Below are 27,761 nucleotides of genomic sequence, written 5' to 3'. Positions count from 1 at the left end.
TCTAATAAAGAGTGACTACAGACATAGTACGTGGCCGCCGGGGTGTTATGGCAGAGGGCTAGTTACAGCGAAAATTTCCGCTCCCCAGCAAGTTTGGGCAATCCCAGCGCAAGTAATGAGTGCGATTTGTGCTCACCATGGATTACTGGTGACGGCGCAGAGATAAAAGTAAAGTATTCGATTTTGAGTTTATTTTCTGTTGTCAATATAAGGAAATATATGTCAGGAGGGTAGACAGACATAAGGAAATAGCCAAGAGAGAGACGGAAAAGGGGTTTCCCATGGTAGTAGCTGTTATAGCAAGTAGAGAAGCTGGTAAACTGGAAAGAAACGAACGATTGCCATTGGCGCTTTATCATGCGAACATTGTAGCGAGTAATGGATCTCCTTTGGGGTATCCAGCGCCGTTTTCGTAAATCATTGTGGATTGTCCACTGATCGTTCCTGGTCATCCCATCACCAACGCCGTAAATATATCATAAGACATTATTGTAGAACTAAAGAAAGATGTAGTCGTTTGACATCGTTTCGTGATTGATGCATGCACTATTCGTTGACCAGAGCTCCGTAATAGACCGGACAGCGGAACCCTCACGCCGTTGCAGACTTTTGGCTAGAAGATAAGGACGGAAAAGCAAATCACATTGCCTTGCGAGGGCGAGGAGACGTGAGGTCGCCGTGGCAGCCGAGGACACGCAAAGACTCCCAAATGCGTTTATAGAGAGGCGGCCGCGCGAGAGTTAGGCTGTGGTGAATGGTCCTATCAGATCGCTCTTCACGACAGAAGGTGCACATCTTCTCGCGTTCTGCAGACAAGGAAGTCTCGGGGCTGGTAGAGGTAGATCGCTGACGACGGCGAGACTTGGCCTGTATTGCTGCGGCAGCCGTCGAACGGTCAATCCCGTAGGTCTGCGATTTGGCACTATTGCGGCGAGATCGAGGATGGACCAAAGAGGTGGTTGAAGGGGCGACGAGGCGGAGAGTCTGCTGGGCAGCCGGCCGCAGGATATCTCTGCCAGTCCGGGTTTGAAGCGCACTCTTCATCGGACTTGCACATCGCTCCTGCGGTTGGGGGTCCGGCATCGTTGGGAACTTTTCTAGCGCTGTGCTATTGGTCTGGGCGGTGTTACTTTGCAGTTTCGGTGTCGACTTTGCAACTCGCAGCTGCACCCGGCTGCGAACCTTCTTCAGTGTATCAATAGGCTTCCGAGATAGAGACCTGGGATCCATGTCTTCGTTCTCGGAATCCGATTCCCAGACGGACTGTTCAGGGTGCATTTCCGATGTGGATGTTGAGGGCCTATCCCGCATTGGGGGTGGTGCTGTTGGCTGGCGGTCTATTGAAGGCGACGGCGGTCCTGGACTGGGCACTGGGCTAGGGCACTCATTTGCCGGAATAAACAAAGCCTGGTCGAAATGTGACCGATGTGGCTCAAGTGTTACCGGGTTAATAAGACTGGGAGGAGATATCATGGACGGCTCGATGACATGCCGGCTGGATGCCGGCTTTTTAGTTGGGTGGTGTGAGGTGCTTGGGCGTGGAACGGCTGGAAGAGCCGGAAGGGGCTTTCCACGGAGGGATGATCCCTCTTGATTCTTTGACGGCATTGTAAGTGTCTCCGAAAATGCGTGTGGTAACACACGCTGAGGCTTGGAGGCCCGGTTTGGGGATGATGGTTCCGTCGACAGCGTAGCCTGAGATCGATTGAGAGGTGTAGACCAGTATGGATATGTGGGGATTACTGGGCTTTCCTTTGCCTGTTTGGAAAGGAGAGACAATTGTTCGGTAGCCTTAACGACAGTGTCTGGGTATATGGGCGCGGAGTAGGTGGAAGAGAATGAACTGCTGGGTGTTAGGTCCGGAGTACTGTCTGTCTGAGTGCCTTCCCACGGCTGGGTTCCAATTTGCTGTAGGCCCAACTGGTGCTCAATCTCTACTGCCGACAGTGTCGAGCGGTCGACGTTCGCTTGTGGTTTGATTGTGCGAGGTGCGGCGCTAGAAACGGAGAGGTCTGCTGGAGGCTTCACCACAGAGAGCATAAAGTGTCGTTGAATCTCTTCGCCAGACCCCGCATCGCGGAAGCCCTGTTGGCAATATCCCCAGCTGCCGGTGCTCGTGAGGGATTGCTCGAGATAGAAAGGATCGGAATTCGTCTCGTCTAGGAAGTCAGATCTGCGAGGAGGATAAAACGAGGATGCTCGTTTCTTCTGGGGCGAAGGTGTCGGCGGCAGGCCTATAGTCGTCTGCGATCTGTTCCGGCTCTTCGGTAAAGCGTTCAGTTCGCCCGGCAGAGGAGAGTAACCGTTAGCCATGGGCTATGATTCGGTGGCTCGAGAGGCAGTGATGGGAGTATAGACGCAGATGAGACGCGGAGGACAAGAGGGGGGTGAGGAATGAGCAAGACCAGGCGGGGTGAAGGGGGATGTGTTTATAGACCAGGCACTGACACATAATCCTCAGTCCCAGAAGCCTGGTGGCGAGCCAGACAGAGAAGCCGCCGACGCATGCCAATGCAGCATTGTGTAAACAAAAGCTTTGACCTTACATGGTCTCCTTCCCCAGGGATGGTCGAGATGCAGCAAGGCGATCGGTGGCTGCAGCAAGGAGAGCCCGCCGGAAGTCGATCCGCAAGCTTTCCTCCTTTGCCGGATTTCTTCCTTGTTCCCGAGTTTGCCCTTGGATCTGAAGTACTTCTCTGTCGTCTAGTCTGAAGGATAACCGTTGTTTGACACGCTGGGTTTGGCTGGGTGCTCTCATCGTCATTCACACCCTCCCGACTGGCTGACCCAGGCTACGAAGTTCAGAAATTCCGAAAGTCCGAGAATATGCTGCAATGCTGCAGTGACTAGTCTGCAGAACGCACTGCAAGATCGATCATGTACCGTTGCGCGCCCCAAGTATTGGGAAACCGGGGAGTGAAATGACTTTACGCGGTGATGTGAGATATCACCATGCTCAGCAGCCTTTGCACAGTCCTCTAAAATCAAGAGTTTCTAATGCTTGACCACCTCCAAGATGGAAGCTCCCTGTTGATCGGGGCTCCTCGATGTGTGTGCTGTGGCGAGGACGTGAGGAAGAGCAGACTTAGCTTTTAGGGCCCGCATTCCTCAGGTTCATTCCGGTTGCTGTGCTACAGAGCCAGCCGACAGGAGATTCCCACGACTCTGCGGATACCTCCCTGCGCCTCGAAGCAGTTTACCACCTGATTGGCAGCCACTTCCTCATTCAGCCTGTGTGGGCGTCTCGGACGATTTTGCTAGCTTCGAAATTCGACCTATCCTAAAGCTTTTCCCACCTTGTTTCCCCGGGACAATTTGAAACTGGTCTGATGGCTGATGAATCAACTGAACAGAACTCAAAGATATAAAGTCTCGGGTCGCAATTGGTCCATGAGGTTTTGTCAAAGCGTTGTCAAAGCACTGGCTATCTCATCGCGCGGCTTTGGAGGCAACAGTGGCCGGCCCTGCGGGGAGACTTCGAGCGCCTCAGAAGCAGCTTTGACCACCCTCCCTAGGAGATCCCTTACTATAGTAGCTTTATTGCCTGAGCTCAGTCCGCTTCTGCAGAAAACTTAACCTACCTCCGTGTTTTACTCATGGTCTGAGGCTGAGCTCCCACGGAAGCAGCAAGGTCAAGTTAGGGAAGATGTGCACTCAAGTCCAGATCCAGCAGTTCCTCTCGGGGAAGCTGAGAGGTGCATCGTCCACATTCTTCTCCTGCGGCTGTCTGTGACTGATGTGAGCAAAGCGGTTATCGACATGCACGGCCCACCAGGTTTGAATTTATGCATGATCATCATCATGATACGCAGATACCGAGGCAATCCAATGATGGGTGAATGCATGTACTTCCTTTTCAGGTTAGATCATTAAAACATACTTCTGGGCAAATTGTCAGCGTTCCACACTATATCTGATAGTAGATTTGTTCGTTGTAGAGCTCTTGGTGCTCTGGGGCAAGTTGAGCCCTGAAGTGTCATTCCGATCCAAGTCCATGGTAAGCGAAGAATAGCCAGTAGTTGTGCGACTCTGCGATCGAGATTCTCATCTATACACTTCTAATTGGTTGTATGCTGCATGCAAGAAATTTACATATCCCTGTCAGCCCTCCATCCCAGTGTCGACTCCCTGTGCTTAGATCACACTGAAAGGGGTTGCACAACCCTCCGTACAAGTAACGAATAACACGGCGTCGGGACCACCGGAGCCCCTCCAACATCCTGATAACTTGAACTTCCCGTAGTAAATGTCACATGCTGAAGGCAAAAGTTATCAAGGGTCTGTGCATAGTAGCAACGCAGACATAAGACGCCACAGCCCAGAGATGATGAGTCTACTAAACCTGACATCGATGATTCTGACACATGGATGGGAAAGGCCCAGCATTCAATCCCACCCCAGATTCACTTTCAATACCCGTGCGGTAAAACAACGATTGGTTTACGACTTGCTCCCCTACCTTTTGGATGGCGTGCTGGTCTCGAATTGATCAGGAGTTGCTACGGCGTCAGTACCACAAGATTCAGGCAGAACATTCTTCAGCGATCTGGTACATATGTATACGCATGTATGTCGACCCACGCTCATCAAAGAGCATAGACGACGCGGCTCGCTCCACGTCCGGCTGCATCTCAGACCTCCGCCGGCCCCACGAGCTTCGGGCTGTTATGCAAGTGTATCTTCTCCGAACAATGATCTTCGAGAGCCCATTAATAGCTTTCAGTCCCCAATTTTCCCATCTGCAGCTTCTCATGAGGTCAAGCGGTTGGAAGACATGGTAAGCTCATGAAGCCGGGGAAGAGCTCAACAGCAGAAGCATCGCTGCTGTGTACGGACCCGACTCGCCCTCGGGGACCGAAATCAGGAAGTGAAGTAGCAACCCATTTGTTCAGGCCAGACTCGGGAGTCAAGCAAGAACCAAAAAGGGGCTGAGGAAAATAAACACGGCGAAATCAGCGCTGTCTGTGCTTCGAAGAGACCGGCCCAATAGCAGATAGATCCAGGTTTCTGGATATGAGACATGCTGCAAGGTACTGCTCAACCTTTACGTCTCGAGGAAGGGAATACCCTTACGGCAGATCGCATGTCGTTCAATTTCTCAGTTCAAACGATTTGCGCTCGGCGATTGTCTCGACTTCTGTCTCGGAACGCGTTTGGCTGGTGGATGATGAGGTTGGGATACACTTCGCAGGTTTTTGACTGTGGCACCGAAATGAGACGTTAATCAAACAGAACCTGGCTTTCATTGCAATGCTTGGATGGTCATCATTCAGCGGGAGTTATTCCAAATCCCGGCGTGGTAGAGTACCACAGCTCGACACAGTGACGAGATTTCGTATTCCCAGGCTGCAAAAATATCAGGTAGTTATCACGACCGACACAGTGGCGAGGGAATCCTTGATGAGACAAACTGCCGCCATCCAACCAGACAGGCTTGTCCTCAATTGCCAGCTCATCAGGCCGAAAGACTATGAACTGGCTATAGATGGGCGAACAATGTAGAAGCTCTCTCTATCACTCAACCTCCTGCCCACAGAACTTTCCAGTGTCTCTCTGGCATTCTCCAGACCCCGTCGCCTTAAGCATGACCTGTTACCATTTCGGCAGTTGGGCTCGAGTTGGAGAGAGGTAAGGCAGGCTCAGTCCTTGCTGGGTGTAAACAAGGCCCAATCCACCATCCCCGTTATATAAGGTAGAGTTTCCTGAAGGCCCTGAGTTGGAGAATTGAGCTGGGAAAGTCGACTCGATCGTCAATCAAGTTCAGAGTTTGAGCAGTTCTCCATCCAAAATCACCAGCGAAGGAAGGATTAATTACGATACTCCTGCGATACCGCTTTACTTTCAATAGTGTCGCAGAATTGGCAGGAGTCTCGCACGGCCCAATCTTACGTGACAGGGGCATTACAGCTCCCGTCTCCTCCGACTCTCCTCCTCGCACTCATCCCCGGCTTTTCTCCTCGATCCTCGACAAACATCGTCGCTCTCGCGGACGCGGCTTTGTCACCGCTGTTCCTCACCCTCCAGCAGCCATTGGGGTCAGTCAGCTCTGCTCTCTGACCACTGCGGGCCTCCCCGAGTGCTCGTTGTGGTAGAGGAGCAGGAGCCCGTCCTGCAGCTTCTGTTCTTCCCAGCCATCGTAATTCCGCAACGGGGGTTTCTCATTCGACCAGCCACTGCACAATTCTTCCCTCGGTGCGATCTCGTGCGCTCTGAGCTGTCCCTCCCTTTCGTGGATGCTGGAGGCCCCGTCCTCTTTTTTGCTGTCTTGAATACATTCATTTCCCCCACATTCCCGGCATTGTCGAATTCCATCGAGTAGCTGTTGCGTTCCTCGAACTCCCTTATCCCGGGGAAAGGTAGGCAGATAGCTTTCGATCTGCGAGTGTCCTTGAGTTGCAACAAGCTGCTTGACATTCCGAGGCTCAATTCTCACATTGTCGTCACATTTGCCTCCGAGTCCAACACAACCTACCTCAGCGGTGCATCACCCATCATACCACACCCTTGACGAGACCTACGACGTTCACGACCCTTCAACATTTACGACCCAATCGCAGCAACGCCAGCAGCAGGCTGCTCCTAATTCTGCTCCCAATCCAACTACTGGCCCGTCCAATCGCCCGTCGAGCGCTCACGACAACCCGCATACCCTCCGGAGAGCCTCGCGCTATTCCCAACGACGACCCGGTTCGGTAGATGCGTCGGGACGCCCTTTTCAAATAGAGCAAACAATCCCAGTACTCGTGCGACCTGCCCCCGAACAGCAACGCCCTGCGCTCCCGGAGACCAGAACCGAAAGCGAAGACGAGGATAGCAACTCCGCATTCAACGACAATCTTCAAACAGGGAACGGATCGTATTGGCCTCGTCGATCCACCCGCGTATCCCCTCACACAGCTTCTGCCATTCTATGGGCTTTAGAGGAAGCCATTCGGAAACCGTTTCCATTCACTCCTGATTGGGAAGAGGTGAATGCTTCCATGTCTGATCTAACTGGACCCAGCGCATCTGGACTTACAGGGAATGGCCGGAGCCAAAATGGAGCTTCTCGAGCCGCTCAAGGCCCAATCCCGGTCAACCCACACCCCGCAAGCGGTGTGCGGACGCCCACAGATATTATGAGACAGCGTCGGGATCGAGAGGCTCGCAGAAAAGCGGAACAAGAGGCGAAAGATCGGGAGCAGGAGGACGCCGAGCGCCGGCGACTACAGCAGGAGCAAGCCAGGGCACAGGCGGCCGCCCAGCCCTACGCTGCTGGTGTTGCTGGCGATAGATCGACGCAGCGACGAGTTGCACCAAGAGCCCCAACCGCTCTGGACTCTCGTAACGTAGCTAATATTCCCGAACCATCTCCGACAAGCCCCCGTCGGACAGACGCTCAACACCAATCCCAAACTCCCGCCCAAGCAAGGCATCCTGCTCCTACCGCATTCCCTCCGCAGCAATCTTCGCAGCCAAAGCTCACGCCTCAGCAATCCCAAGCTCCAGCGCAATCGAGCCAGACAGCGGCATCCCAACCCCAACAACAACCTTCGCAGCAGCCTCGCCGCGTGGCCTTCCCCCATGCCTTTGAACGGTGGGAGACTCTCTCGTCTCACTGGGAAGGATTGACAAGTTACTGGATTCGAAAGCTCGAGCAAAACAACGAAGCCTTAGAACGGGATCCCCTTAGCCAGCAAATGGCTCGTCAGGTTACCGATCTTAGTGCTGCAGGCGCCAATCTCTTTCATGCCGTCGTGGAGTTACAGCGCCTGCGAGCATCTTCTGAGAGAAAGTTCCAGCGATGGTTCTTCGACACTCGTGCAGAACAGGAACGGGCCAAGGAACTTCAGGCCGACCTTGAGAGGCAAATCCGAGCTGAGCGGCAGGCGCGAACTGAAGCGACCGCCTCACTCCAGAAGGCTGACAGCGAAAAGATCCGGATCGAAGAGTTGCTCAAGGAGATGCGCAGAGAGCTTCAGATCTCCAAGGACGAGGCTCGTCGCGCCTGGGAGGAACTGGGACGCCGCGAACAGGAAGAAAGAGATCGCACCAATTCCCTTCGCAACGGAGAGCCCACCTTGGTTGGGGGGGTGCAAGTAGTTCCGATGATCGCAGGTCTTCCACGACGGGACCCGGCACGTCCCCCAACTCGAGAGGGCCCATACAGTGGAGGAGATGGAAAGAACGCATCAGACCACCTGTACGGTGATACCCCGGCGTCCCCCGTTGGGACCGACCCATTCGTCGAGGGGCAGAGGTCTGCTCACGAGTCAGACATCCCAAGTTATACCCAGGCGCCGCCGCCTGTTACCACCGCAAGTCAGGCTCAGGGACATTATGCTAGCCACTACTATGAACCGGAAGCCCCTTATCCACCTCAGACCACGACTGGGCGTGATCCTAGCATAGCTAGTAGCGAGCCTGGTCAGGATTATGGTAGCTACCAGCAGAACCCGCAGGGTCGTCAAATTGTCTACCCCCGGCCAATGTCAGAGGAGAGTGACGAGTACGAGCAAGGTTCTTTCGAAGACAGCGAAGCCGGATATGTGACAAGCACTATGCCCCCAACTTCGGGAGCCCTGTATGCTGGGTATGATCAAAACGTGGACTACAGCGGATCTGGATGGGGATCTGGATGGGAGTCTCTCACCCCCCGCCACCGCCACCCAACGCGTCTCAGCGACGTCCTTGAAGAGGAAGAGCCACGGACAACTCCTAGCCGTGCGAGCCGCGCCAGCCAGGCAAGCAGAAGTGTTCAATGAGTAGGGTACATAACAGCGGTGTTTCGGACAAAACGAGTTTTATATCTTTTCAATTTTGAGTTCTTCACGATGCGATTGGCCAATACGCCATAACAATAGTGTCCTTGCGGTGGCATTTATTTCTTTGCAGTTTCGTTTCCTCTCTGTTCGGTTTGTCTTGCAGTTTCTTCTTTCTTGTTGTGGAGCGTATTCTGGCCGCTTTGTTCCTTTATGTCGGTTGACCTCGTTGATGGTTTCAGCAGCATAGACTCGGGGCAGGGAACGGGAGTAATTCTTGTAATTCTAGTATGATACGATCGTGGATATACGTCTGAATTCTAAAAGTCTTGTCTCATGATTTCATTGAGTCAACCGCCGTCAGGGCTCGTCTGGCACGTGACATGAATATTTTGCCTCAGGCAGTAAACTAAACCCAACCAAGCGCATCTGGAGATCTCAACCCAGCAAGCCCGAAAAGTCACAGCCAGCGCCCTCCTCTGAACCACTCTCAACATTTCTTCCCCAAATAGAGTCCGAAAATGTCAATACCACTCCGATCGCTAACGCGGACCCTCACCCGCGTGTCCCGCACAACCCACAATCCCTCAATCATCCGACCCATCGTCCTCCAAACACCACCACACTTCCGCCAAATTGTCTCCCGAACACCAGCAGCGGCACAATTCTCAACGAGCCCAATCCGCCTGAAAGCCCGAACGATAGGCCAGATTCGCGCGCGGAACGCGACGGGCCCGTTCTCCTGGAAATCGGCACTGCTGTTCGTGCTCACGGGCGCCGGGATGATCGTTTACTTCCGCGTTGAGAAGGAGCGGCTTGAGCGGAAGCGGGTCGCGGAGATGAGTAAGGGTGTTGGGAAGCCGAAGGTGGGCGGGCCGTTTGTGATGAAGGATCTTGAGGGGAGGGTTTTTACGGAGGAGGATTTGAAGGGGCGGTATTCTTTTGTGAGTCTTTTTTTTTTTTCTTCCCGTTGTATACCTTGTGGTATCGGTGTGGAAGGGGGCAAGGGCTAATGGATTCTCTTTTTGGTGATAGGTCTATTTTGGTTTCACGCATTGCCCGGATATCTGCCCCGAAGAGCTGGACAAGATGGCGGAAATCATCGATAAGGTGAAGGAGGCGAATAAGGGAGAGAATGTGTTTTTGCCGGTGTTCATTACGTGTGACCCTGCACGGGATACCCCGGAGGTCCTCAAGAATTATCTACGGGAGTTTCATAAGGATATTATTGGGTTGACGGGAACCTATGACCAGGTGAAGCAGGTCTGCAAGGCGTACCGGGTCTATTTCAGTACGCCACGAGATGTGAAGCCCGGGGAGGACTACCTGGTGGACCACAGCATTTATTTCTACCTCATGGGTGAGTTCCTTCTCCCGAACCTCTTCTGGCGATTGCGCGAGTGGCGAGGCTAACGTTGTCGTAGATCCCGATGGTGATTTCGTCGAGTGTATCGGACGGCAGGATACGCCCGACTCTGCGACCAAGACGATCATGGAGCATATAAATGACTGGAAGAGAGAAGGGAAGCCCCTGAAGAAGGACTAGGCGTGTCCATTCCTCACTGTATCTATATCCTCGCGTCGTCCCGTGTCCCAATGTACAATCCTGTATTATAGCTCTCCAATTGATCCTACCCTTCAGACTTCGGTATAATTTTCCCACTTGAATCTCTCTCCCGATTCTCCCTCCACTCCATCCCCCCATCCACAAACTCCTCCCTCTTCCAAACCTCCAACCTTGCCTTCACAACCTCCAGTATCTCCTCCGCGCCCCTCCACGCCTCCCCCCTATGCCCCGCCCCAACCGCAACAATAATACTCGCCTCCTTAACCGGGACAACCCCCAGCCGATGCGCAATATACACCCCGTTCAGCCCGTGCTTGTCCACCGCGTCCTTCGCGACCTTCTCGAGTGTTTTGAGCGCAAGTTGCGGATACGTCGTGTACGAGAGTTGCGCGACCGGTCGGTTTTCGAAGGTATCGCGTGTTGTGCCGAGGAAGAGGATGTTTGCGCCGGAGGATGCGGAGGAGATTGTTGAGAGCGCGGCTGTCGGATCAAGCGGGTCGTATGTTAGGGAGAGGTGGATGGGCGCGTTGGAGTGAGCTGTTGCGAGTGTGCGAGGGTAGGTTGATGGGTCCAGGTGGGGAGGGAGGAGCTCGGGCGTGTTTGAATTTTGAGTTTGGGACTCTAAGTTTGCTGCGGACATGGTGAGATTAGGGATTGGAGTGTGTCGGTACAGCATCGGGAGGAGTGGGATGAAGATGAGGGGATGTTAAGATGTTTATGCCTCAGGCTGCAGCCGTCCCCAATGATAGGATCCCAATCGCGAAAGAGCGATCCAGGGTCTGGACCTTCCCAGAAAGGAAGCCGTACTGGGACCGTAGACTCAAGTTACTCCGTCCTCTTCTAGGAGCTCGTAACAAGTTCAGTGTAGATGTCATCTTGTCATTGTAAAGAATGTAACCCACCGGGGCCCCCGGCATTGCTGTCCCAGGAACGTGAGAGTTTTATATATCTAGAGATCTACGCGTGTTTCTCGTCCAGCAAGATGACGGCCACCTCATACGGACGTAGTGTCCATTGGCCACCCAAGAATCTTCCCTGAGCTGTGCTCGCGGGCTCATAATTATTCAAGAGTACCTCCTTAACGCTGCTGACCTTGTGCGCGGCAGCATCCACCGAAAGCTCGTGGTCCGTCCAATTCGCCAAAACTAATGCCTTCGAGTCGGCGAATGCGCGCGTATAGGCATAAACCTCCTGGTTGTCCCGGTCGACAAGTTCATAGTTTCCGTAAACAAAGATGTCGACGTACGCCTTTCGGAGTTTTAGGACTGAAGCCCAGTAGTGGTACAATGAGTTGGGATCCTGGACTTGGTCCGCTGCGTTGACTCGTGAATACTCAGGATTGACGGACATCCAGGGCTTCACGTTCGGCCCTGTGAACCCGCCGTTGGGCTCAGATGACCACTGCACTGGTGTGCGCGCATTGTCACGGGACTTCTTCTGATACTCTTGCCGGGCAGCCTTCTGCGCCTCCGTATCAGATGGTTTGGATGCTATCAATCTGAGTCACTGTTAGAGTTTATTCCCCAGAGGTAGAAGACGTAATTACCCTTGCCAATGGTTCAGGCAATCGATGTCTTTATACTCCTCCATTCCCCATTCAATAGGGACATTGCCCATTCCTATCTCCTGCCCCTGGTAAATGAATGGAGAACCCGCATGCAAAGCCAAGACGGTGGCGAGCATCTTCCCGGCTACTGGTCGTAGGATTTGCGGTGCATTGACATACCGGTCAATCGACCGGGGCTGGTCATGGTTCTCCCAGTACAAAGCGTTCCAGCCGCCATTGTTGTACATGAAAGACTGCCAGCGCTCAAAGAATGACTTGAGGTCTGTAAGTTTCCAGATCCCTGGCTTGAACTTGTTACCGTAAGGACCATGGTCGATGTCCACATGCTCGAAGTTGAAGATCATATTAATCTCATTGCGGTCGTGGCGTACAGCCTTCAGCACTTCCGCCGTGTCCTTAACGAATGGCATTTCACCGACGCTGAAAGTGTCGTAGTCTTTTAAAATCTTCCCAATCTCCTGCAAATACTCGTGGAGACGAGGGCCATTTGCATAGTATTTGTCACCCCACTGCCAGACGGTGTCCTTATCCTGGACGGGCGCATCAGGGAAGGCTTGGTCCTTGCTGATAAAGTTGATAACGTCCATGCGGAAGCCATTCGCCCCCTTGTTGAGCCAGAAGCGTACAATGTCGTGGACCGCTTTTCGCACGGCAGGATTTTCCCAGTTGAGATCAGGTTGTTCAACCGCGTATAGGTGTAGATAGTACTCTCCTGTTGGCTCGTCATACTCCCAGGCACTCCCTGTGATATGTTAGCACTTGAAGTACATAAACTTCCTCCGGACCTTACCTTGGAAATGAGACACCCAGTTATTCGGCGGCTGCCTATTCCCATCCTCATCGAAGCGGGGCGGCTTCCAGATATACCAGTCACGGAACTCGCTATCCTTGGAGCTGCGCGATTTCTTGAACCATTCATGCTGATCACTGGTATGGTTGACGACCAAGTCCATGAGGAGTTTCATGCCTCTGTCATGACAGCCTTTAATCAACTTCTCGACATCTGCGACCGTGCCATATTCATCTGCGATGCTGTAGTAGTCGGCAATGTCGTACCCCATATCAACCTGGGGTGACTTGTAAGATGGGCATAGCCAGACAATATCAACGCCGAGACCGCGGATGTAGTCGAGCTTCGAGATAATGCCGGGAATATCGCCGACGCCGTCATTGTTGGAGTCTTTGAAAGATGCCGGCCAGATCTGATAGACGGAGCTTTCCTTCCACCAGGCGCGATGGATATCACCTGGAGGTTTGACGGGTGCGGATGTCGGACTCATATTTCAAATCAATTGTAGGGAACGATCGAGTGATTGGGGTTGAGATAGATGTTGCAAAGAGATGTCAGGAGTTTATGGAGGGGCAACGTGGGGTGAGTTGAGCCATGAGCGAGCGAAGACGCGATCGCCTTCCATCTTGCCAGCTGTCGTTGCTCCAAATTGTTCCAGAATCGAAGAGCCAGTGACATCTGCAGGAGGGAACAATGGCCCACAGATTCTTGGAGAAAGAAGGGGGGCAACCTTCGATTTGATGAGGGATGCTCAGATCAACTGGATTGTGCTGATTTGTGCTGATCCTGACATCATAAGCAAAGCGGAAGGTGAGGCTGGAGAAGCCGCGAGAGCACATTTGGAGAAAACGTGCAAAGGTTCTATTGTGAACGTGCTGGGCGGACTTGCTTGAGCATGAGGCTTTGGTTACAACAAGGAATCCTGGGCGCCCTGGAAGACCTGCCGAAAGCGGAAGTGAAGTTTGGCTTCCAACCAAGGTTCCAAGGTTCCAAGGTTGAGCGTCTTTCGCCGAAATGACGTCCTCCAGCGTTGTGAGTTGGATCTGTTCGGCTCTGTCCAATAACAAAGGCGTTTTTGCCCCACAAACTCTAAAATTGGCTGGTTCCTGGTGCCCGAGGTTGTTATGGATCAGCCGTTTTCAGCTCTCGACAACCACCCGGAATGGCCCAACAACGACGACGCACTTGGTCAGCTGCGTTGAAAAGGTAGTATGGGGGTCTCACACAAGGCCTTCAAAAGGCATGGTGACGACGCGACGTCGCGTCCTTGAGGGTCGATGACAACTCTCGGATCCATCGTCCTTACGCTTCCTCCACGGCCGTTATGATCACACCCTGGAATATCAAGTTGGTCAAGGTGGCTGTAGGGGTGTTTTGCACCTGTGTCACTCTCGCCTTTCTTTTTAACCAGCAAGATGGTTACAGATCGACCAGGAATCTGATTTATGCTGGGCGATCACGCCTCGAGAACGTACTGTTCGACCGCATCAAAAATGAAACATTAGGGGTGTGTGGCAGGAATATGAGCGACGAGAGCTTGATCATGCTGACAACTCCTAGTTCCAACACATCTATGCCATTGGCCTCAAGGAACGTACCGACAAGCATGATTCGCTCTCCTTGGCCGCATCGATTACTGGGATGAACGTGGAATGGTTGGAAGGGGTCCGGCCGGGAGATGTTTCGCAAAAGGCCCTACCAGAGGTTCGTAACTCCCTTTACTGCGGGATTATGTGCTCACTAGCAGCGTAGGGACTGGATAATCCAGAAATTCCATACACCGTCGTCTTGTGTTGGCGTGCGCATATGAATGCGTTGCGAAGGTAGACCGTCTTTACAATTGTTTGGACCGAAGGATGTTAATAAATAGACAGCGTTGTTGAAAACCGGTATGCGACCGCTCTCATTATGGAAGATGACGCCGACTGGGATGTCTCAATCAGACGGCAGCTGCGTGAAATTGCCCGTGGTGTGCGCGAACTCTCCAACAACCAAAAAGCGCCGAGAAGCAGACCATACGGGACGAATTGGGACGTTCTTTGGATTGGAGGCTGCGCGACGGTGCAAGGGAAGAACGAAACCGAGTTATATGTCATCCCCGACGATCCCACGACGATTAGTGTTGACCGACGAGGTCCTTGGGAGGGTCCGATCGGTCCAAACGACGGGTGGAAAAATCGACATCCCGAGGTCCCCATAGACTCTACACGGTTTGTCTACCGCGCTGGCCACGGCTGCTGCTTGTATGGGTATGCGGTGACATACGAAGGGGCGCGGAAGATCCTTGCGGCTCTGTCTCTGGAACGGAGTGCCGAAGTGGACAACTCTCTCGGCGATCTCTGCGGAGGCAAAAACGGTCGGGAGCAGATCCGGTGTTTCGGAGTCTACCCAAACGTCATTGGCACCTTCAAGCCAGCTGGACCGAACTCGAAATCGTCGGATATACAGAATTATACCTCAGATGAGTACCGCAAGGCGGAGTCGTGGAATATGGTATACAGCACTCGGATGAATCTTCGTCGTCTGCTTTCGGGCGAAGAGACGGTTTATTCCCAGTGGAACACGTCATTTATTCCATGGTCCAAGGGAGAGATTAAGCCGCAAGAGTTGCGATACCCGAGAGGGTATCTTGTGGGGTGAACGCTGCATTCGGGAAATATTGTTCTAAGTTAGTCAAGACCTGAGTAAATCGAATCATTTGACTTTTGGATCCATCACCCTCTCCACTTGCCTCGAACATGTAACACAAACTCGAAGCTGGAGATCGGTTGCTTGGGTTGTGGGTCGACTCGCCCAGTGCAACTTCAGGGATGGCATCGTGAGCTGATCCGGCGAGTTCCGCCCCGGATCTGAGGAAAGACAACCAGGAACCAGCGCTGAGGCCCCGCACAATCCTGAATCAGAGCACAGGGCGCCCCCGAAAATAGCTCCGCTGGCGCCTGTGACGATGGCTTGATCCTCGGATCGGCAAGCAATAGTGTGATGTGTCAGCAATGCTGCAGTGGCATGAACCAATCCCACCTGCTCGCTTCGGGTTGCCTCGATGTTCTGGGCCTGATCGAGGCTCAGAGCTGCGCTAGAGCCGACCAGGCGATCCCACTGCCGCTGACTTGGCTGCCACGCCCAACCTTTTGTCTCATCGATTCCCCTGTTTCTCTTTAAAACGACCATGTTCGGCTCCTGTAGGACCGTCAAAATGTTTTTGCTCTCCCATCTCTGGTATCATCATTCCTCTTTATCATGATCTATTCACCACAGAGCCCAGGACACCACAACGATGAGGAGTGTGGCTCAACCCATTTTCCTTCGGCCGGGGACCCCGAGGAGACGCTGCCCATGGAAAAGTACAATGCCGAACTCAAGGATCCAGGTGTGGATGACACGAACGAGGTGCCTTTAAGTCGCAATAGTCGATTTTTAATATGGACAATCTTGAATGTGATCTCAACGGTCGGAATCGTGAGTCGCCATCCCCTTTCCTTCCACAAAATCCTCCCCGCCCTTCATTTGCAATGACTAACTTTCGCGATAGGTGTTCACCAACAAAGCCATCATGTCCGATCTTTCCTTCCGCAACCGCCAAATCTCCCTCGCTGCATACCACTTCTGCATCACAGGCGCGACGCTCTGGATTGCATCGCTTCGCTTCTTCAGCGTCTTCACCCCGAAATACGTCAACCTTGTTCAGATGGCCCCCATTGCGGCCGCGATGGCTATCCAAGTAGTCCTCCAGAACCTCTCGCTCGCCCATTCCTCGGTGATGTTCCACCAGCTTGCGCGACTCCTTCTGACTCCGATGGTGGGACTGCTGAACTATATTCTATATCGGGTGAAAATTCCGCGCGCAGCGCTTGTTCCGCTGGTTCTCCTTTGCTCGGGAGTCGCGATAGTCACATACTATGACTCACTGCCAACCGCTGACAATGGAAGCACCACCTCAACTTGGGGCGTGATCTTCGCTCTGACGGCTGTATGCGCCAGCTCAATATATACGGTGTGGATTGGCTTCTACCATAAGCGGTTTGAGTTGAGTAGCATGCAGCTGCTCTTGAACCAAGCGCCTATTAGTGCTGGCATCCTACTGTGTGCTATTCCCTGGGCCGAGACCTCCCCATCCGTGTCAACTGTACCCTCGAATATCTGGAGCTTGGTCTTGCTGGTAGAAGACCCTGTTCTGCAACTTTCGGACTTAGGATGCTAACAGTTAAATAGAGCGGTATTCTTGCATGCTTCGTGAATCTCTCGCAATTCTACATAGTCGACGCTGCTGGTGCAGTTAGCGGTGCGGTAATTGGGCAGCTCAAGACCTGCATTATTGTCGGGTTGGGCTGGGCGTGGAGCAATCATCCTGTACCATGTGAGAGTGTGTTGGGCATTATGATGGCGTTGATTGGGATGAGCATGTGAGTGGCCCAAGAGTACCTAATCACATCCGTGTCGAAAATTGGGAGCTAATTAACTCAACAGGTATATGAACATTGTTCTTAAAAACCAAAGTAGATAAATCTGCGCAGCATCATAAATCCAGAATATATGCCACTGTTCATTTATGATCCTCTCTAGGGCCGGAGGCCACCTTCCACTCCTTCCGACAACAAATGCTCCCGAAGGACAACACTAGTCGTCTGCTAAGATATAATTCTGACATTCGAGAGATATGGAAAACATTTTAACGATCGGAGCAAAGCAGCTTTTTGGGGAAATCGAGTCTTCAAGGTTCACCTCCAAGACGTGAGTAATCCTCTCAAGTTGGCGGGTAGGAGCTAGGATTAAAGCTCGAGTGCATGGGCATGAATAAAGCCACCCGTGGACGCTTCATCCAACCATTTCACTAATTTGACTCCCTAACATTATACAAGCAGACCATGAATCAGGATATCATCCCCAAATGCAAATTATTCTGCAACAATGCCCACCGTCGTCGCGGTATCCGGAGCAGGAAATGGCTTGCCTGCATTATTCTTCAAGAAACAGTTGCCCATTTGCCCACAAAAGGTCGAAGTCAGATTGGCATTATACCCTACCGCTTTGCACGGTGTCGCAGTTGAAGAGTCCAGATCCCGGTTATACTGGGCGCCGGCCTCGATACGGTCCTCTAGTGTGTATTCGGTCGTGTAGCGGAGGGTCGCGGACTTCCCCGCTGCCATCTGCTGCATCGATGTTTTGAGGTCAGTCAAGACCACATTGGATTATGAAATTGGACCCTGTGGAGGCAGTCACGAAGGTGGAGTTTGCAGCGGGCCAAGGGTTCGCCGCTATGCCGCATGTTCCAGATCTGGCGGGGGCGGAGGAGGTCGTGGTTGATGTTGATGTTGGAGTGGTCATAGGAGATGAGATGTGATACTCCTGGTTGTGCTGCTGCGAGAATCGTTGCCGCAGGTCAACAACTATAACTTTACGCAAGTGCAGGAGGGATCACATACTCCGATGCTATTCCACCCCCAGCACTCGATGCAGGGCTCGCATTACTTCTCGAAAGCGAAACTCCCACCAACAACTACAATCACAATGGCAACCAGCACACAGATTGAGCAGAAGAACACCGGTCGAATGCCGCAAATCCCGCGCCTTCGTGGTGCTTTCTTGGCTTCAACCGTGTAGAGGCCGTCTGTGACTATATCTTGCGCTGCGCTACGGACCTTTTTTCCCTGTTGTGAGGACGCAACCTGTTTTTCCCGCGCGGGAACAACCCCGAGGTCGTCCTAGGAGGGGTTGTAGACAAGGACTGGCATCAAAGGGGGTGTGTACTCGAGATTAGGGGCTCGAAACTTTCCTCATAGCTCAGCACGGCAATGCATAATGGGGAATGCAAAGTCATATACCTAGGTACCGGGTTGCGTGGATAGGAATCATCCTGGGGCATCCACAGGCTCTTAAGCACCGACAGGGTGCAGGTGCTCCTCGCTCACAACGCTACTTCTCGAGAATACATTGTGAGCTTTTTTGGGAAACACACAGGAACGTGGACTGGCTGGTTTGAATGGCCGGAATACCAGCAGGTGGGTGCGGCGGTTATCTTGCAAAGACCCTTCAGACTCCTCTTGGTAGGCGTCCCAGGATCGGTTGCCCCCACACCGTCGAAGATGAGCAACTTTTATGATCAGAGGGCCCAATGATATCTAGCGTACTGAAAGCAAGCGAGGCGCGCTGCGCTTGAACAAAGAAAGACAAGTCCGAAAACTTCGAGCCAGGAGCCGGACCGCAGCCCTATCACAGCAGGAATTTTAGCGCCGCAGTGGTCCGGGTTGCCTGGCACCAAGACGGCGCTCCGAAATCAAGTATCCAAACAAATCCTCCAATAGCTTAAGCGCCCAAATGGGGGACGAACCCTGGCTGGTTTCAGACGCTCCGGTGTTAACGCAGGGAGGGGGAAGTCTTATTCTGTCGGCCAGCCCTCCTGATGTCGCCGCATTCTCTCTCCTCATGAGCGGAATGGCTCTCCACAAATTACTTTCCTTCAGCGCCCTCTTTTCCGGTGCTCTCGCCGCCAGTTGTTACTATACCGATGGGAGTTACGCCTTAGATGAATAACAGCCTTGCTTCCCTGACCAGGAGAACAGCGCGTGTTGCGGACTCGCAAAAACGAACGGCGATGCGAATGACTTCTGTCTGACCAGCGGACTCTGTCTTGGGCAGGTCTCAGGGTACACCGGTCTGATGCTCTTGAATAGCTGCACGGCTTCCTCGTGGGAGAGTGACGATTGCCCGAGTATATGTCCTAAATGTGAGAACCTCTAGATAGTGTAAGGAATATTTGCTAATAATTTGGGCCTTGTTTAGCTATGAGGACTTCCTACGGAATTCACATCTTACCCTGCCTCGAGAAAGGCAGCTCACAATGGTGCTGTAGCTCTGATGGCTCGGATTGCTGCGACGATGCCTTCGAATTTGACATTGGGACCCTGATGTACTCGGAAGGCAATTGGACAAGCCCGACCTCCATCGTTAATCCTCCAACTGCTACAGCAACAGCGGGCACTATCAGTAGCATCAGCAACTCAGACAAGGCTACTACAACCGTTACCGTAACCAGTAAGCCGACGGCCGATTCAGAGACCTGCGATAACGCGACATGTCCGGATAATGAGACAGCTGCCGTCGGCGTTGGCGTCGGCGTTGGCGTCGGACTGGGGGTCGGACTTCTCGTATGTGCAGTCTCGTCTGCGGGAGCGCTTTTCTTCCAGAGACGGATGTACCGGAAGAGGCTGGAGGAGACAAAAGCGAGTTTTCTTGCGTCGGGCTACCTTCCTGCTGCGCATGCTCAGGCTGAGTTGTTCGCTCCGGCTCGTCCTCCTATAGCAGAGCTCCCGCTGAATAGACCGCAGACTGTATTTGAGATGTGAAGGTGTTTCTAATGAATTACTACAGTCAGGGTGATACTGTATTTATACCCAGAATCCTGGTTGGCAGCTCATCCCTTGAAGGGCTGACGATACATCGAAGATCTTTACTTCGAAGAGAGATGAGATCGACACCAACGTGTCCCTGAAGTCAAAGCCTCAAAGTCCACAGCCCCATGACAAATAATTCGTTTCTCGATCTTTTCTTCAGGACTGAGTTCCATGATTCACAAAGTCACGACTCTGGTGTGCTTCCAGTTCGATATCTTTGCCGCCAAAATCTCTCCAGGGACCAGGATTGAGTTGAACTCAACTCTTGTCGCCGTTCGTCCCATACTGGACTTGGTTCTTTAACCTCTTTTTTTTTTTTTTTTTTTTTTTTTTTTTTTTTTTTTTTTTTTTTTTTTTTCTTTTTTTTTGTCTTTTCTCTCAGCCATCAGTCTGTTTGACTTGACTTTATTTTCCGCTTTCTCGCCTCACCCCACGAACCTCTTATGTTGGGGCCTCGGCACCATGCTGGCTCGTCGCAGGTCCATATTCATTTTCTTGTCCTTTCTCATCGTTTTCTCCCTGATAAATGCATATTATATCTGGAACAAGAGGTCTCAACCATTTGATCCCCGTGTTCTGAACTGGCGGTCTCAGCTCTGGCAGTCTCTCCATCCCTTGCTTGAGCAATATGCGCCCGATTGCCCCCGGCCCACATTACATGGCAGTGCAGGGCCCCGACGGTTTGACGCCGCCATAAAGGATTTCCCCCGACAAAACCAGGTTATGAATGTCGATGAGATTCAAGCTCCTATGCAACATGCTCACGATGGATTTGTCCATGGCATTTGCAGCTTGCCAGGCCGCCGTGCTTATGTCCCTGATACAATGGGGATAGTGTCCTCTGCGGGAGGGACATACTTGCCCACCTTCGTCGTGTCGGTCTTGTTGCTACGCAGGACTGGGTCGACCTTGCCGGTGGAGTTGTTTATGAGGGACTGGATGGAGTACGAGCCGTATGCCTGCGAGGTGATCCTGCCACCACTGGGGGTAAAATGCTTGATTCTTTCAGAAATCATGGCTCGCAATGGGACCAAAAGTATCGACGTTTTCCAGATTAAGTCGTACGCCATGCTTTTCACTTCATTCGAGAAGTTCCTCTGGCTGGATGCGGACTGCGTGCCTCTCCATGACCCAGCCGATATCCTCAATTCCGAGCCCTTCACCTCCACCGGCCTCGTCACTTGGCCGGATTTCTGGGCTAACACGGCGGCCCCTGTATATTTCAAGATCTCGCGTCAGGTTGAGCCCCTCTCGCCGACCCGACAAGCTACAGAAGCTGGAATGCTCCTTGTATCCAAGAAAACACACATAGATACCCTCATCCTCGCTGCCTACTATAATTACTACGGCCCTGATTACTACTACCCTCTCCTTGATCAGGGCGCCCCGGGAGCTGGGGACAAGGACACCTTCCTCCATGCCGCGACAGCGCTCAATCAGAGCTTCTATGCCGTCAGCGAACCTGTTGTTGATCTAGGAAATTCGGTTCCCTGGAACCCGGAGACTGCAACCAACTCCGGCTGGGTCCAGGCCGATCCAATCCAGGACTTCAACCTGACCAGCCGCGGCGAATGGGGATTTCGGGATGCTACTGTCTCTAACCCACCCCGTGCGTTCTTTATCCACGCCGGAGACCCTGAATTCAATCCAGGAAAGAACCTTTTAGGTGGGAAGTTGCACCGACCCGACGGAAGCCCGACGAGGTTGTGGACCTCCCCTCCTGAAGCTATGAGGCGGTTGGGGTCTGATGTTGAGAAGGCGTTCTGGGAAGAGACGATGTCTGTCGCTTGTATGGTGCCCGTGCCCTTTGACACATGGAAGGGGATAGATGGGCACTGTGAGGATGTGAAGGCGCATTATAGAGCTGTTTTTGAAGATCCGGATGCTGAGGTTCCTGAGTTTATAGACGGGTAGATACGCATTTGCATGGTAGCATAATCATTGCCATATCCAAATTTAATTCCCAAACTAACCTTGCCTATGAAGACCTCAAAGACGCAGTTTACGAGTCTTGCCCGTCTAGTACATGGCCTGGTTGACTCGAGGCAGTACATGGGCTTCCGTGTTGAAGGCGGCTTCGGTAAGTGGGAGAAAATCTCGGGGTAAGAAGAGGAGATAAAGATACGTGAGTGTCTCGGCCTCATAAAATTAGTACCAACCGCTGATAGACGTGATTGAGAACCTTAGCTTTCCATATTATCACGCTGCAGCAGTGGGACTTTCGTGACATCCTGCAACGAGGTATATCCCTCCCCATCACTGACTTTCGTTTGTTTCAAAGTTCTGGAACGCATCAACCCCATACGACGATTCCACCACGTGGACAACCGAGACAGCCACATTATCGCCGAGCTCACCTGTTGGTTCAATTACCGTGGGTGGATGGAATATTGACATTACTACCACAGCAACTGCGACGACCTCCACTTCTACCTCCACGACTGCCACTCCACCACCCGCTACGTCAGCCCCCAGCACCCGTGATAGCCTCTCTTCGGGGGCTAAAGCGGGTATAGGTGTTGGGGTTGGAGTGGGCGCTATAAGCGTGCTAACTCTGTTAATCGCCATATACTTCGACCGTCGGAGGCAGCGACCCATATGCGACGTGCCTGCTCCATATCAACAGCCTCTAATGACTCAAGGGACCGGACCTGGCCAGCGGAGCTCCCGCAGCAAAGTATCAGTCTGGTGAAGCTTTTGCGCCGCCTGCTGAATTGCTGGGATGATTTTCTTTAAGATCTTGTTTATGGGATACCCCGATTGGCGCTTGTAATCCCTTATATATCGTATCCGCAAAGCATCTATAGCGGCCTTCATGTTTATGTTTATAAAACTAGAGAAGAAGTTGCATCTTAATATCCCTATACTATAATCCAAGGACTTCTACTTCATAATAGACTGTGATTTTTGACAGAAAGATTTCTGATCCAGTGCATGGGACCTTGGAAGTCATGTCCCCTTTCCAGATCAGGCTGATATAGAATGCGCCTGCGCACCTGGGCAGTCTCATCTTCCTCCTTTTTCCCTTCTGAACGACATTCCAACTACCCAAAAACCATCCGCCATGTCGCTCGTCCTTCCCCTCCTCGGAGCAATATGTTTCGTTTCTAGCATTGCTTATCCTTATCCCTCTCGCAGAGGTCAGTAAACACCTTAACGTCATTCCCGCCAACGCCGTTGTCTCACTTTGAATTGGTCTTCACCAGAAATCCAGCCATCGCTTCTCAACCACTTCGTCCTCTTTGCCCAGTACTCGGTGGCCTCGAGCTGCACTGTCAACCACAATATCTCTACGGGTGAGCACCCTGTGTATTGTGACGAGGCCTATTGCTCACTTCTCAAGGCTGCGAATACCGAGGTCCTCTATGCGTTCCAAGAGTACTCTTCTCCCTCCCTTTCTACCCCATCCCAACTTCTTCAACGCTAACATGAGGTTTTGCACCAATTGCCAGTATTTTCCCCGGCGACACAGCAGGCTTTATCGCTGTTGATCACACAGATGACCTTTTAGTCCTATCCTTCCGTGATACAGTATCCAAGGCCAATGGCCAGACGGACATGGGATATCTCCAAGTCGATGCCTCGACTGCATGTCAGGGATGTAAAGCACATGCTGGATTCTGGACAGCAATTGGAGCAGCGTTGATAAATTTATCGAGGGCCCTTGAGGACGCGAGGGCTCGATATCCGAGTCACAGGCTTGTTCTGACGGGCCATAGTCTGGGTGGTGCGCTTGCGACGCTGTATGCGGTGCTTCTGAGGGTTCGTGGGGTTTACGTTGATTTGGTAGCCTGTTTTTGTCTCGAAAAGACATACTTTAGAAGAGAAGCTAACGAACACGCCCCGTGGCGTATAGTACACATTCGGCGCCCCCTCTGTCAGAAATAGGGCATTCGCCAGGGCGATCACGACCGAGTGGCAGGGACTCGGGGCAAATTACCGCGTTACTCATGCGGACGATAAAACCCCGAAGATACTATACCGTGCATCGAGAGCCGCGGTCGCGGGATTAGTTGTACCGGAGTACAGTCAGTCATCGCCGGAGAACTGGATTACGTCTGGGAATGGGGAATCAGTCTCGATACAAGATGTGCAGGTGATTGAGGGAGTGAATAACGAGGCGGGAAATCTGGGGAGGGACTGGGGGAATATCAGAGACCATTCATGGTATTTTGGGGGATACCAGAGTATGTGTGGATCAATAGCATGCCTCGCCAACGACCCCGGGACTGTACCTAAAGGTGTGTGGGGTAATTAAGGAGATAAGCTGCCCACTCAGCTTATCTTTTGGAGCATGAGGGGTTGTCTGGTATCAGAATGTCTGTTCTCTCCAACTCTTCCCAGCGATCCCAAATTCCAGGCAAAGTACTTCCAGTCTACCTCAGGGTTTACAATGGCAGACATCCCACATACCTCAAACTGGATAAACGGCCAATACGCCTCCCAAACCCCCACCACGATCACCGTTCTCAACCCCGCAATCGAGAAACCCCTCGCAACCATCAACGCCACGTCTCAGGAAACCGTCAACGAGATCGTCACCACCTCCCTCCATACCTTCCAAACCAGTGCCTGGCGCCAAACAGACGCCTCGGTCCGATTCTCCATCCTCTCCAAAGCAGCGACCCTTCTCCGCGCGCGCATCAATGACTTCGTCGCCCTCGAAACCGCCCAAACGGGTCGTCCGATCCGCGAAATGCGCACCCAGCTCTCCCGTGTCCCGGAATGGCTCGAATACTTTGCCTCCCTTGCGCGCGTGCACGAGGGCCGTGTTACACCATTCAAGGGCGCCGTCATCAATACACTCACCCGCGTACCATTGGGCGTCGTCGTCCTGATAACGCCATACAACCACCCCCTTCTCATCGCGATGAAGAAAATTGGCGCGGCACTAGCAGCAGGAAACGTCGTGATAGCCAAGCCCTCTGAACTCGCACCTCTCTCGGTCCTCCGTCTCGGACCCCTCTTCCAGGAAGCCGGATTACCAGATGGTGTGTTGCAAATTGTATCCGGGTACGGGCGAGACACCGGTCGGTATCTCTGCGAACACCCCCGGGTTTCCAAGATTGATCTTACAGGTGGCATTGCCACTTACCGGGCTATTGCGCCGATCGCGGCGATGAATATGGTTCCTATTACTGCGGAACTTGGTGGGAAGGCGCCTGTTTGTCTATTCCCGAGTTTGGAGGTGGAGGTCGCGGTAAAGGCAGCACTGTTCGCGGGATTCATTGCGAGTGGGCAAACGTGTGTTACGGGGAGTCGGCTACTCGTTCATAAGGATTTGTATGAGAGCTTTAGAGACCTTTTGGAGAAACGGGTTAGGGCATTGAGGATCGGGGATCCTACGGACGAGAAGACACAGATTGGAGCTGTTATCTCTCAAGCGGCAGTGGAGAGAAGTGCTGCGTTTGTCGATAGGGCTTTGCAGGATGGTGGGAAGTTACTCTGTGGTGGGAATGCTACAACAAATTCCGAGGGGAAGGGATTCTTCTTTGAGCCGACGATTATCGAGACACATGCGCGGTCCGATCTCGCGTGCAAGGAGGTTTTTGGGCCGGTCATTGCTTTGGTCAAGTGCGAGTCAGAGGAAGAGATCGTCCAAGTCGCGAATGACACGTCCTATGCGTTAGGAGCATCAGTGTGGACAAACAATTTCGCGCAGGCTCACCGAGTTGCGGAGAAGATTGAGGCGGGGATTGTGTGGATTAACGGGCATCATCTGAACGATCCGTCCTCGCCATGGGGCGGGTTCAAGGAGAGTGGGCTTGGGAAGGAGAATGGAGTAGAGGCGTATGAAAGTTATACAAAGGTCAAGAGCACGGTTATAAATTACGGAGTTGCCCCGGTTTGGTTTGATGATGAAGTTTCCGAGGCGCGATACGGCTGAGCTGTAGACATGCTTGCAGGGGTATGGGAATCTCCAGGATGCAATGGGTAAATTTCGAGACAGCAGTGTCCCAGGTTTCAGAAGATATACAAACCCAAGTCAACTATCTTGAATAGATGAGCTCCGCCGGTTGCAGCATGTTCCACAGAAAGGCCTGGCCCAGGTGCATTATAGTCAATATGCCTTCTGTTCCACCGACCAAGACTGCCTATCGACTATGCGGTCTCTATCTCACTCGCCTCTGGCCGGAGTACCAGGCCGAATGCCTCCAACTACTCACGAGAAACTAGGCCATGTTCCGCAATTTTCACGAGAGGGGCTTCAAACGGGCCAGTGCCTACCGCAAGTTAGCCAACACTATCTTTGCGCCTCAATGTACTACTGTCGATCACCAAATGCAGTGCAGGCTTTGTGGCCATTTTTTGAGTGTCCCCACGTTTGCCATAAAGGTCCAGGCACAGGGAGGCGGAAGAGCAACTGGTTGCTGCTCGTCACAGACACCCCTCACACTCCACCATTTGCAGTCCTGAGCCAATGTTGTCTCGAGTGGAGAGATTCTTCGTCGTCGGTTGCCTCAACGCGCGCTCGCGCTCCAAGCCACCCACCGCGCAGGCACGACCCACACCCCTTTGTACACGAGTCTTTATGAGAAAATTATGCGGAGGCAAGGAAGATGGTTTAGAATCCAGCACTTATCCCCGGATCGACGAAGAATGTCTCGAGATCGTCATTGTGCAGTCCGGCGGTTCGATGACGGTGACAGCAATAGTGAATGAATCTCGGATGTCAAGCTACTTCGGTCGTTAAATCAGGCTACAGGAGCATCCATGTTAACCAGAACTACCCTGTGGGATGCTATGAGGATAGCATATTAGCAAGGGCCACGGTCTCGAGTTCGACTGCTCTTTGGTGAAGATGAGACCAAGCGTGAGAGGAACAAAGATTTTGGGGCTTCCTGCATATGTGGATGGGTTACACGTCTCCGTTCTTTATCCAAGTATTCCGAATCATGATTTGCTTCAGAAACAGTCATGCGGGGAGAGGATAATGAGCTCCAAGTTTGAGTCTGTCTCAAGCCGGGCCCTGCTCATTCCCAGCCTTCAACCAGAAGCCTTGACCGACCAGTTTATGCGCGAAATGTGAGTAACATAGAAGCTTGTCGAATCTTCACTGGCACTATCAGAGTAAACAGCGCAGAGTGAGCGTCAAATCTTTTCCCAGTTAGGAAGACAAAGGGCAATCCCGTCTCATGCCTTTCATTCACTCGGATCTCCCAACACAACATCAACTTCCCCAACTTATTCACTCTCAAATTCAAGACAGATTATTATTTTTTGCATGAAATCATTGCCTTTCTTGATGTCTATAAAGATGAGCTTCTCCCCCCTTCTTGTTTCTTTCTTTCCCACCCATCTTCCATCACTCTCTTCTCTATCCCTCGATCCTACCAACATACCGATTCTTTGAACAGTTTACAACTCGTCCAAACATCTTCACAATGAAGCTCTACGTTCTCCTCCTCTTCTTTATATCTCTTGCTATCTCGGCTGCCTCCTCCCCCGTTGGTCCTGCTGTCGATGATCCGGCCTGTCACAACGATGCTAAATGCGACGGAGGTTATTGTCTCAACGGCATCTGTGTTGCAGATCCTCCTCGCTCTGGTTCCAACCATGTGTCTCGATTCCCACAGCTTGTTTGTCACAATGATGGCGAGTGCAATGGCGGTTACTGCTATCATGGCATATGTGTGGCCGATCCTCCGCAAACCGAGCTTGAAACCCGCACCCCCCAGCTTGTGTGTCACAATGATGCCGAGTG

General features: G+C 52.4%; 12 protein-coding genes across 12 annotated transcripts in view; 8 read left to right on the top strand and 4 right to left on the bottom strand.

Moving 5' to 3' along the window:
• Nucleotides 1-161: 161 nt before the first annotated feature.
• On the bottom strand, nucleotides 162-1,438 carry BJX67DRAFT_353717 (uncharacterized protein). Its single transcript, XM_071029148.1, has one exon. It carries the CDS (start codon nucleotides 1,309-1,311, stop codon nucleotides 640-642), a length of 672 nt encoding a protein of 223 aa, XP_070885999.1. The 5' UTR covers nucleotides 1,312-1,438; the 3' UTR covers nucleotides 162-639.
• Nucleotides 1,439-6,697: 5,259 nt separating this feature from the next.
• On the top strand, nucleotides 6,698-9,117 carry BJX67DRAFT_111221 (uncharacterized protein). The gene has a single exon (XM_071024320.1). The coding sequence runs from the start codon at nucleotides 6,981-6,983 to the stop codon at nucleotides 8,742-8,744; it is 1,764 nt and encodes a 587-aa protein (XP_070885998.1). The 5' UTR covers nucleotides 6,698-6,980; the 3' UTR covers nucleotides 8,745-9,117.
• Nucleotides 9,118-9,194: 77 nt separating this feature from the next.
• Nucleotides 9,195-10,969, top strand: BJX67DRAFT_353714 (SCO family protein). The gene is made up of 3 exons (XM_071029147.1): nucleotides 9,195-9,685; nucleotides 9,777-10,101; nucleotides 10,166-10,969. The coding sequence occupies exons 1-3, from the start codon at nucleotides 9,263-9,265 to the stop codon at nucleotides 10,285-10,287; spliced, it is 870 nt and encodes a 289-aa protein (XP_070885996.1). The 5' UTR covers nucleotides 9,195-9,262; the 3' UTR covers nucleotides 10,288-10,969.
• Nucleotides 10,373-10,948, bottom strand: BJX67DRAFT_381342 (molybdopterin synthase catalytic subunit; the record flags this gene model as incomplete). The annotated part of the gene is made up of 1 exon (XM_071033003.1): nucleotides 10,373-10,948. One exon carries the CDS (start codon nucleotides 10,946-10,948, stop codon nucleotides 10,373-10,375), a length of 576 nt encoding a protein of 191 aa, XP_070885997.1.
• A 209-nt stretch (nucleotides 10,970-11,178) lies between the features above and the next one.
• On the bottom strand, nucleotides 11,179-13,725 carry BJX67DRAFT_353711 (glycoside hydrolase family 13 protein). Its single transcript, XM_071029146.1, has 3 exons — nucleotides 12,666-13,725; nucleotides 11,855-12,617; nucleotides 11,179-11,806 (listed from the first exon to the last, which is right to left on the bottom strand). Exons 1-3 carry the CDS (start codon nucleotides 13,153-13,155, stop codon nucleotides 11,266-11,268), a joined length of 1,794 nt encoding a protein of 597 aa, XP_070885995.1. The 5' UTR covers nucleotides 13,156-13,725; the 3' UTR covers nucleotides 11,179-11,265.
• Nucleotides 13,726-14,572: 847 nt separating this feature from the next.
• Nucleotides 14,573-15,560, top strand: BJX67DRAFT_353709 (uncharacterized protein; the record flags this gene model as incomplete). Its single annotated transcript, XM_071029145.1, has 1 exon — nucleotides 14,573-15,560. A coding segment is annotated over one exon (733 nt), but the record flags the coding sequence as incomplete, so codon positions are not given.
• Nucleotides 15,561-15,781: 221 nt separating this feature from the next.
• On the top strand, nucleotides 15,782-17,217 carry BJX67DRAFT_353706 (uncharacterized protein). The gene is made up of 3 exons (XM_071029144.1): nucleotides 15,782-16,124; nucleotides 16,198-16,824; nucleotides 16,878-17,217. Exons 1-3 carry the CDS (start codon nucleotides 15,906-15,908, stop codon nucleotides 17,070-17,072), a joined length of 1,041 nt encoding a protein of 346 aa, XP_070885993.1. The 5' UTR covers nucleotides 15,782-15,905; the 3' UTR covers nucleotides 17,073-17,217.
• A 1,989-nt stretch (nucleotides 17,218-19,206) lies between these two features.
• BJX67DRAFT_111122 (uncharacterized protein) lies at nucleotides 19,207-20,118 on the top strand. The gene is made up of 2 exons (XM_071024319.1): nucleotides 19,207-19,389; nucleotides 19,446-20,118. Exons 1-2 carry the CDS (start codon nucleotides 19,323-19,325, stop codon nucleotides 20,006-20,008), a joined length of 630 nt encoding a protein of 209 aa, XP_070885992.1. The 5' UTR covers nucleotides 19,207-19,322; the 3' UTR covers nucleotides 20,009-20,118.
• Nucleotides 20,119-20,490: 372 nt separating this feature from the next.
• BJX67DRAFT_353702 (mannosyltransferase putative-domain-containing protein) lies at nucleotides 20,491-22,037 on the top strand. The gene has a single exon (XM_071029143.1). It carries the CDS (start codon nucleotides 20,519-20,521, stop codon nucleotides 21,968-21,970), a length of 1,452 nt encoding a protein of 483 aa, XP_070885991.1. The 5' UTR covers nucleotides 20,491-20,518; the 3' UTR covers nucleotides 21,971-22,037.
• A 1,083-nt stretch (nucleotides 22,038-23,120) lies between these two features.
• Nucleotides 23,121-24,314, top strand: BJX67DRAFT_381337 (lipase family protein; the record flags this gene model as incomplete). Its single annotated transcript, XM_071033002.1, has 4 exons — nucleotides 23,121-23,196; nucleotides 23,263-23,434; nucleotides 23,509-23,842; nucleotides 23,913-24,314. The coding sequence occupies 4 exons, from the start codon at nucleotides 23,121-23,123 to the stop codon at nucleotides 24,312-24,314; spliced, it is 984 nt and encodes a 327-aa protein (XP_070885990.1).
• A 65-nt stretch (nucleotides 24,315-24,379) lies between these two features.
• BJX67DRAFT_353701 (aldehyde dehydrogenase) lies at nucleotides 24,380-26,151 on the top strand. Its single transcript, XM_071029142.1, has one exon. It carries the CDS (start codon nucleotides 24,450-24,452, stop codon nucleotides 25,941-25,943), a length of 1,494 nt encoding a protein of 497 aa, XP_070885989.1. The 5' UTR covers nucleotides 24,380-24,449; the 3' UTR covers nucleotides 25,944-26,151.
• A 1,086-nt stretch (nucleotides 26,152-27,237) lies between these two features.
• BJX67DRAFT_111075 (uncharacterized protein) overlaps nucleotides 27,238-27,761 on the bottom strand; it is a 1,206-nt gene continuing 682 nt past the window's right edge. The window contains exon 3 of the mRNA XM_071024318.1: nucleotides 27,238-27,671. Within this exon, the coding sequence (XP_070885988.1) occupies nucleotides 27,388-27,671 (284 nt within the window). The 3' untranslated portion in view covers nucleotides 27,238-27,387. The remainder of the gene's footprint in view (nucleotides 27,672-27,761) is intronic.

The sequence above is a fragment of the Aspergillus lucknowensis genome, assembly GCF_044049455.1.
Source record: "Aspergillus lucknowensis strain CBS 449.75 chromosome Unknown BJX67scaffold_21, whole genome shotgun sequence".
Classification (NCBI taxonomy): Eukaryota; Fungi; Ascomycota; class Eurotiomycetes; order Eurotiales; family Aspergillaceae; genus Aspergillus; species Aspergillus lucknowensis.
The sequence above is the reverse complement of the archived record's forward strand: the minus strand, read 5'-3'. Positions and strand labels throughout refer to the sequence as shown.